General features: G+C 36.4%; 1 protein-coding gene across 1 annotated transcript in view; it reads left to right on the plus strand.

Annotated features, from left to right (window-relative positions):
- Window positions 1-10,000, plus strand: part of tox (thymocyte selection-associated high mobility group box) — a 53,538-nt gene that overhangs the window by 21,201 nt on the left and 22,337 nt on the right. Inside the window, exons 3-4 of the mRNA XM_027155030.2 lie at window positions 732-812; window positions 4,255-4,485. Of these exons, the coding sequence (XP_027010831.1) occupies window positions 732-812; window positions 4,255-4,485 (312 nt within the window). The remainder of the gene's footprint in view (window positions 1-731; window positions 813-4,254; window positions 4,486-10,000) is intronic.

Raw genomic sequence — 10,000 nt, forward strand, 5'->3', positions numbered from 1 at the left:
TCTTGGAATTATTTCTATAAAAATGATTCCTCCCAACTTTATGAATTTATTGGTATTATTTACATAATTTATATATAATTCTATCTGATTTTTTTTTTTTAGGAAATAGAAAGAAATAGTTTTCATTTGATAATTTTTTTCAAAACAAAAACGTTTTGTATTCGATAAAGTTTTCCAATAAACACATTGTTGTAATTATTCACATTATTTTCAGAATCATTATAAATTTTAGTGTCTGGAAAATGTTACTGTTCCTCCTCCAAACTCTCAGCTCCTTTAACGTGACTCATGTTTAACGGCTTTTTTCTCCCCGAATGTGTGAATGTGTGAATGTAAATCGCACCTTTCACACGCATGATGAGGAAAAAAATAAAAAAATAAACAATAGTACATTTAAACTCAAACACTGTTAGAGTTGTTTTTTTTAAGTTCAGCATTTTGTGTTGTGTAAATTATAAATGATTACGTTTTTTTTTTTTATTAAAATAAAAAAGCTTTTTACTTTTTTGTGTTTAAATTCAGAGCAGCTGAGACTTTGATTGGACAGAATTATTAACTGGAAAAGAAACTCGGAGTCTTTGTTACACTCAAATAAATAAATATCAAATCTTAATACTGATTTTTTTATTCTGTATTGACTTTATTTAATGGAGCCTGACAACATGGAGTGTGTGTGTGTGTGTGTGTGTGTGTGTGTTTTGACCTTTGACATTTATTGTGTCCATCTGTAGTTTCCAAGCTCCAAACAGACTGCAGCTCAGTGGAAGAGAGAAACTCCTCCTCATCCAGACACTCATCGCCTGCCACACTGGGTAAATAATACTGATAACTGTGTGTGTGTGTGTGTATGTGTGTAGGTGTGTATGTGTGTCTGTGTGTGTGCGTGTGTGTGTGTTTTTGTGTTTGTGTGTCTGTGTGTGTGTGTCTGTGTGTGTGTCTGTGTGTGTCTGCGTGTGTGTCTGCGTGTGTGTGTGTGTTTCCAAAGAAATTTTAAGAAAGAAAAAAATACTTTGCAGTTCTTTATTTTCAATACATCAAAATAGACTTGTGATAAAAGACAAGACGTAATCTGAAGGCTACTTCTGCCCTTCTGCCCTTATGCCCGTGTCAGGGCTTTTGCCCTTTTGCCCATCTGAAGGCTGCTTCTGCCCTTCTACCCGTCTCAGGGCTTTTGCCCTTCTGCCCATCTCAGGGCTTCTTTCTCACAACTATTGGATCCTGACTTTTTCCCAACCGGGGCTTCACCTACCCCAGGGTTAATCAGGCAAACCCAGGACATTGTCCCCTTTGCCCTGGGCTTGTTCTTCATCACCAAGCTCTGCCCAAGCCGGGGCTTCTTCCTCTCACGTTGGGACACCATCAGGCGACCATTGGGCTTCTTTCCACAACTGCTCCTGACACTAGGCTTCCCTTGCCCTGTACTACCCACACTCTGTATCACTTCCCCTGCTGGAGTGATACCCTCAGCTGTATCTGCCCAACCTGGGGCTTCTTTTGGTCTCCCTTTAGTGATTGTGATTCTTCACAACCTTCAGTGTGTTGGTGTATGAGCTGGAATAAGATGATCAGGGTTACTGATCGGAGTTCAGATTAAACGTGTGGTTACACAACAGTACTCTGTGTTCACTTTATTGTGTCCTAATATGCACGTGTACACACGCGTATGTGTCGTTTCCTGTCGGTGGAACGTGTCATTTCCTGTCACACACCTGTGTGTTTGTCTTCGTGTGCTGCAAAACCCGAGTGCGCGTCTCTTTGTTAATTTACTTGTCAATAATCTCACGAAACTTTTCTCTCTCTTTATTTTACACGCTGCCTTTTACACACTTACTGGTGCTGCTGATGTGACTGCGCTCCTTGTACTAGAGTTATAGTGCGAGTGATGATGGTATCAGTAACAGCTGATGATTTAAACATCTGCAGCTTTAAGGTGTTTGTGCTGTTTGTTCACCAGGTCGACGTCACTATTATAGTGAAGTGTCCTGATCACCACAGAGCACGTTGTTTATTCACCTTTACAATAAGAACTATTATAACTAGATAGAAGTACTGTTGTGTATCTTTGGCCACGCCCCCGTCTTCACCTGTTTATCTCACATCCATCACAAACCTACGTCAGTGAGATATTCCACACCTAAGGTGCACTGAGGTGGAGGCCGTCTGATGGACGGAGCCCTTTTCAGGGTCCTGTTATGTCTTGTGTTATCTTTATGGGTGTGTATGGAGTGTCCGGTGTCTCACCACTACACGTCCCGTTACGAGCAGTCACACACACCATGGCTGCACTGAATGGAGACGTGAGTGAGTGTCATGTCTGTGGTTACAATATGAGCTCCTATTTACTCCTGACTTCTGACTGGTGTCTCAAAATAACCAGTTTGTCTTCATGACAAATGTCTTTACTGTCTCACTGTCTACATAGGAAATGGCAGTTATATGTGAAAGATGCTCTTGTTCTCTCTCTCTCCCCCTCTTAATCTATCTCTCTCTCTTAATCTCTCTCTCACTCTCACTTTCTCTCTCTGTCTTTCTCTCTCTCTTTCTCTTATTCTCTCTCTCTCTCTTAATCTATCACTCTCTCTCTCCTAATCTCTCTCTCTCTCAATCTCTCTCACTCTCTTAATCTCTCTCTCTCTCTCTCTCTCTCTCTCTTGTTCTTAATCTCTCTCTTAATCTATCTCTCTCTCTCACTCTCTCCATCTCTCTCACTCTCACTTTCTCTCTCTGTCTTTCTCGCTCTCTCTTTCTCTTATTCTCTCTCTCTCTCTCTCTCTCTCTCTCTTAATCTATCACTCTCTCTCTCCTAATTTCTCTCTCACTCACTCTGTGTCTCTCTCTCTCTCTCTCTCTCTCTCTCTCTCTCTCTCTCTCTCTCTCTCTCTCTCTCTCTCTCTCTCTCTCTCTCTCTCTCTCTCTCTCTCTCTGTATAAAAGGCACACTATTACATTTATTACCACAAAATGGTGGAGTGTACAGGTGACTCTGTTTATTTATTTAGACTCAGCAGTAAGAGGAAATGGTGAGTGAGCCGGATAAAGACACATACACACACACACACACACACACACACACACACACACACACACACACACACACACACACACACAGTTTTTATGTCTGGTTTTGTTTTGGCTGTGTTCAGGTACACACTCTGATCGCTCAGGAGATTTTTTTTTTCTTTTCTAATTATTTACAGTTTGTCACAATTTAATTTTAGTGTTAAGTTCAGTGTAAATTTTATAAATTCTTCTCTACATTTCAACTTTTTTCTCATTCTCTTCATTTCTTTCCTTTATCTCTGTATATCTCCTCCATCTCCAAACACTTATCCATCTCTCCTTTGTTCTCTCCATCTCTGTGCTCTATATCATTTCTTTCTCCCAACACACACTTTTTATCTTCTTCTCCTTTGCAGTAAGTGAGAAGTTTTATGTCTCTGACTTCATTAAACTCTTCCCAAGCAGCTTGTTTTAAAGTTAATAGAAGTTCATTATAAGTGCTGCTGATAGCCGGCTCTTTTTTATGACGTCTGTTTAGCTTTTTTTTCTTCTGTCCTTTGGCAGCAAACTCTTTCCTCTGAGGAATTACGGTGTGATGAACGCCAACAATTTCACATCGACATCTGCGAGGCACAAACACAATCACACAGGCAAATGGCCGTGATGCCTCGGCTTTTAGAGGCGGAACAGAGGAAGCTTGTTACATCGATTATTGCTGCGCTTTAGCGTAACAGTTGGCCGAGTTTGTATGAGTCGAGTTGGAGTTTATCTTCTACCCACTTACTGTATCTGGCCATCTGACAGCTCACTACACAGAGTAGCTCTGTATTAACTTCTGTATTCTCTCTCTCTCTCTCTCTCTCTCTCTGTCTCTGTCTCTCATTACTAATGCAGGCATTAGTAAAAGTCCGTTTTAATACTGTGTGTTTGTATGTGTCTCTGTTTTGGTGTGTGTGTGTTTTGGGGTGTGTGTGCGTGTGTGTTTTGGGGTGTGTGTGTATGTGTGTTTTGGGGGGTGTGTGTGTGTGTGTTTTGGGGTGTGTGTGTGTGTGTGTTTTGGGGTGGGGGTGTGTGTTTTGGTGTGTGTGTTGCAGTCACTATTAATGAACTTATTGAAGACTATTTAAAAAGATTTATAATTAGGGTCAGTTTAATAACCTCCATGTTTACATTTATATAACACGTTTGTGTGTGTGTGTGTGTGTGTGTGTGTGTGTGTGTGTGTGTGTGTGTGTGTGTGTGTTGGCTTTAACAGTGCTACCCAGTTCCTGGTCTCGGTGATGAGGACTTCAACATCCCCCCCATCACCCCTCCCTCTCTCACTCACCTGGCCGACAGCGAGTCCGGGTCGTACCACCCTCTCTGCCCCCCCGCCCCTCACACGCTGCACCCCTTTAACATGCAAGGAATGGACCTGACCAACATGGCCACCCCCGGTGTGACAGGACAGGATGGGAACCTCCTCAGCAGCTCCTCACTCTCAGTGGTACGTCTCTGTAACGTCTCTTTAAATAGTCTTTATATATAAACATGTTGGAGCTTCAGTTTTATTTTATTTTATGTCTACAGAAGTGAGGAAAATGCAGAGCTATAATAAAGAAGAGAGAATAAACGTCTTTATAAACATGTACTGAAATCCTTATAATAAATATTATGATAAAAATAAGCACCACAATAATAATAATAGTAATAATAATAATAATAATAATAATAAGCATAATAATAATAATAATAATAACAATAAGCACAATAATAATTATAGTAATAATAATAATAAGCACAATAATAATAATAAGCACAATAATAATAATAATAATAATAATAATAATTATTATTATTATTATTACGATTATTATTATTATAATAATTATAATAGTAATGATCACCACAATAATAATAATAATAGTTATTATTATTATTATTATTATTATTATTATTATTATTATTATTATTATTATTATTATTATTATTTTAATCACCACAATAATAATAATAATAATAATAGTTATTATTATTATTATTATTACTATTATTATTATAAATGTAGCACAACTGTTGCAATAACTATATTATTAATTATTTATACAATTTTATACCTCAAGTTGTGTGGAATCTGTATTTATAAATATATAATATACATTTTAAATAACATTCGTGTATTTTAAACATATGGAGGATTTGATTCTTTTGTTTTGTTTAGAATTTATATTTTTATTTTTGATGCTTATAATTTTTTTTAGGGTTAGGATGTTATTTTTTATTTTAACCAAGAAATTTCACTATTTATCCTTTTTTTCCATCTAATACAACAGACAGAAGGAAACAAAAGGTCTAATATGTGAAGAGTTTATTACAAATACAGACTGTCAGTAATAAGTATTTAACGTATTTATATATTTAACAATAAATAATAATATATAGTAACAATAAATATTAATATATAGTAACAATAAATAATAATATATAGTAACAATAAATATTAATATATAGTAACAACAAATAATGTATAGTAACAATAAATATTAATATATAGTAACAATAAATAATAATATAAAGTAATAATAAATTGTTGTAGTTTCACTCGGGGGGTGTGGGGTGTGGGGGGTTAGTTACTGCTCACTGACACCACTCCAAATTCCCCATGTGGTAAAATTACAGCAGCTCAATTCTACACAATGAGTCATAACACACGCAGAACTTTCATTATATCACACACACACACACACACACACACACGCTGAATTTTCCCTCCGTTTGTCGATCACGTTAAAGTCCTTATTTACAAATAAATTCACACTCCTAAGTTAAATTTATATTGTGTTCAACTCAAAAAAAGAGAAATAATGTGAGAAGAAAATGAGTGAAATTAAAGCATTTAAGTAAAAAATGCTTTAAGGTCTGAAAATAGTATTAATATTTACAAATAATAAAGATAATAATTATAAAAATGACATTTGTATAGAACATTTTATCATTTAAAATGCATCTTAGTGATAAGATAAGTAAATAAATATATGGATGTTTACTTGTATATAAATAAATATATATATATATATATATATATATATATATATATATATATATATATATATATATATATAAGTAAATAAATATATAGATGTTTACTTGTATATAAATATATACAGCAAGTAAACAATTTGTTGTATATATTTATATACAAGTAAACATCTATATATTTATTTTTTATTCATTATTTATATTTATTTATATAGAACATTTCATCTAATTAAAATGTAAAATCACAATTTTTTGAAGGAAAAAACATAAATAGAAAAACAGAGAACTACAGAGGCATTTATTTATATAACATTTTTATTACAATAAATTGTAATGAAAAGAATTTATAATTATAATAATAATAATATTATAATTGTTATAACTTTAATAAGATGATAAACACTACAATAAAACAATAGATAAAAACACTGAACAGAAATTATTATAAAGGATAAATTGTACTTTATAAAAAATTTATAAATTAAACACATTTATATTGGAGGAGTTTATGAGCTCATTGTGTTACTTTTGTGTGATTTTAAATGTCATCTATTAAAATGACGTTTTGTTTTTTAAAACCGTATATAGTGTGTTATATAGAGAGGCTTTTGACGGTGAAATGACACACACACACACACACACGAGTGTGCGGCGGAGTTGGTGATGAGGGACGTCGCCCTTCTTATAGCTAGTGAGCGAATCAGTCTTATTTCTGAAAGTGCAAACCGATGACACTGTTGAGACGTCTCAGATTTACACAACACGTCGTTTGTGCAGGAGAATTTCTCAGTTTGGGGAATTACGCTTTCATTTTCTAATCAAATCTAAAAATAAAGCTTCAGTTACACTTTAGTTCAATAAATTTAAATCTTCTCTCACATAAATCACTTCCTGACAAAGCTTTTTCTATCTGTCTGTCTGTCTATCTATCTGTCTCTCTATCTCTCTGTCTGTCTCTCTGTCTGTCTGTCTCTCTGCCTGTCTGTCTCTCTATCTATCTGTCTGTCTCTCTATCTGTCTGTCTGTCTGTCTCTCTATCTGTCTGTCTATCTGTCTCTCTATCTCTCTGTCTGTCTCTCTGTCTGTCTGTCTCTCTGCCTGTCTGTCTCTCTATCTATCTGTCTGTCTCTCTATCTGTCTGTCTGTCTGTCTCTCTATCTGTCTGTCTGTCTGTCTCTCTATCTCTCTGTCTGTCTCTATCTGTCTGTCTGTCTATCTATCTGTCTATCTATCTGTCTGTCTGTCTGTGTCTCTGTCTGTCTGTCTGTCTGTCTGTCTATCTGTCTATCTATCTGTCTATCTGTCTCTCTGTCTGTCTTTCTGTCTGTCTATCTGTCTGTCTATCTATCTGTCTGTCTGTCTGTCTGTCTGTCTGTCTATCTGTCTGTCTATCTGAGCTTAGAAGGTGGTCAGAAATTAGATAAGAATTGTGTGTCAGCGATGAATTCCTCAGCACGATCATGATCCAGAGCTTTTTGAAAGAACCTTAGACTTAACCATGAAGAGCATCAGTGGGATGCCGAGGAGAAGAAATTAGCAGGTCGTCGATGCTCTGGTGTGGAAGAACTAAACGTTTTACTGGTTGAAACTTGGAGGAAACTTTCAGCAGAACTGGTAGAGAAACCGGCAGCTCCGACTCCCAGAAGTCTAAATGAAGATCGAGTGACACGAAGGAATAAAACACTCAACCGCTGCCACTTACTTATAATTATGACTAGTGATAATCATCCATATGGGTTTGTGCTCTAGTTATAATCTAAGGGACATTCCAGCTTCGGGAGACACCTTTAGTTCTACAGTAAATAATTAACACCTTTAAAAAGTCTTACACACTGAATAAAGAGGAGTGAACAGAGCACCAACACTTCAGACTTTCAGTGTGGTTAGGATTAATAAAGTATCGTGGTGTGTGTGTGTGTGTGTGTGTGTGTGTGTGTGTGTGTGTTAAAGAGCACAGTCGACACCACGCGGTGAAGAACAACACTTAATATCAGGCAGATGTGAGGTGTAAGGGAAAAATAAGAGCTCACGTCCTTTCGCTCTGACTCACAATCGAGTCTTCGTCCTGAGTTTGAACCGCACTTCTCTCGGCCTCAGTGGCTGCGTGACGAACCGTCCGCGAAACCAGTTTCATTTCTCCAGAACTGATTTATGAAAGAAACGTTTCACCTTTAGTTGAAAAAAAAACAACAACACAGGATAAAATTGACATTGAAGCTTTTTTTTTTTAGTTTTCGGTTTATTCCCCTCAGCTAAAAAAGACCTCGCGCAAATCTTTAAGCGTAATAAAGTGTAATCGTGTTTGTGGAAGCAAACAATTCAATACAAATTTATTTCTTTAGCGCTTTTATCAATTGACTTTGTCTCAAAGCAGCTTTACAGGAACATAAACATAGAACAAAAGGTTATTATAAAAAATAATATAAAGATTCATATATTACAAAGTCCCAGATTAATATTAGATATATATAAATGTGTATGTATTTATCCCCAATGAACAAGTCTGAGGTGACTCATGTGACTGTGGGGAGGAAAAACTCCCTTAGATGGTAAGGGAAGGAACCTTGAGAGGAACCAGACTGAAAGAGGAACCTCATCCTCATCTGGGTGACACTGGGGGTGTGATTTTATATATACAGTCTGATAAAGGTTGTAGTGATGAGGAGGTTGTTGTCCTCAAAGACCACATGGAGTTGTGTCTCCTCTTTAGTATAGCAGAGTCTAACTGGAGCTGGTAGATCTCTAGATGTCTCAGGATCCTCATTGAGTCGCCTTCATCTCAGTGGAGGTCCAAAATCTTCATCACACAGAAGACGATCAGAGTTGGTACAATTTCTAGATGCCTCGGGATGGTAGAACAAGAGAAGCAGTGGAGAGGAATTAATGTAGCTGCTGTTTATAATATTAACAAGCACTAGATGATGACGTGCTTTCGGTTTGATGTAATAGTGCACAATATTATGGGATGTATTATGTGTACGCCTGAATAAAGAGATGAGTTTTTAATCTACATTTAATCTGAGCCCCGAACACTATCAGGAAGACTATTCCAAAGTTTGGGAGCTAGATAAGAAAACGCTCTACCACCTTTAGTAGACTTAGATATTCTGGGAACTAGCAGAAGTCCTGAGTTTTGTGATCTCAGAGAGCGTGAAGGATTGTAACGTGTTAGAAGACTAGTTAGATACATCAGAATCAGAATCAGCTTTATTGCCAGGCATGTTTACACATGCGAGGAATTTGTTTTAGGGACATAATCTCCACAGTGTAACAGGATGTCATATGCAGTATAGAAGAAATTGTATGTACACATTTACAGGTGTGAAATGTGCAGTTTAAATAAACATATGAAATATACATATTCAAATACGTATACAATATATACAATTTGTATGTACACATGTGCAATTGTGAAATGTGCAGTAGGAGTAAACATTCAGACAATATGTATGTATGTATGTATGTATGTATGCATGTATGTACAGAGTGCAAGTATGAAATGTGCAATTGAGGTATACATAGTGCAAATATTATGTGTTGTGTGTTCCATGGGAGCTAAACCATTAAGAGCCTTGTACATAAGTTGCAGCAGTTTGTAATCAGTTCTAAACTTAACAGGTAGCCAGTGTAGAGATGATAACATTGGGGTTATATGGTCATACTTTCTTGTCCTAGTGAGAACTCTGGCAGCTGCATTTTGGACTAACTGTAACCTATTTATTAAAGATGCAGGACAACCACCTAGTAATGCATTACAATAGTCTAGTCTAGAGGTCATGAAGGCATCAACTAGCTTCTCAGCATCAGATACAGACAGGATGTTTCTCAGCTTGGCAATAGAAGAAGAAGGCTGTGTTTGTAATATGATGATATGATTTTAAAGACAAGTTACTGTCTAATAAACACCAGGTCTTTCACTGTCGAGCTACTAGTAACAGTACATCCCTCTAAATGGAAGTGTGAGAGCTTCTGTGTGCTGGTAA

This window comes from Tachysurus fulvidraco, chromosome 11 (assembly GCF_022655615.1).
Source record: "Tachysurus fulvidraco isolate hzauxx_2018 chromosome 11, HZAU_PFXX_2.0, whole genome shotgun sequence".
Classification (NCBI taxonomy): domain Eukaryota; kingdom Metazoa; phylum Chordata; class Actinopteri; order Siluriformes; family Bagridae; genus Tachysurus; species Tachysurus fulvidraco.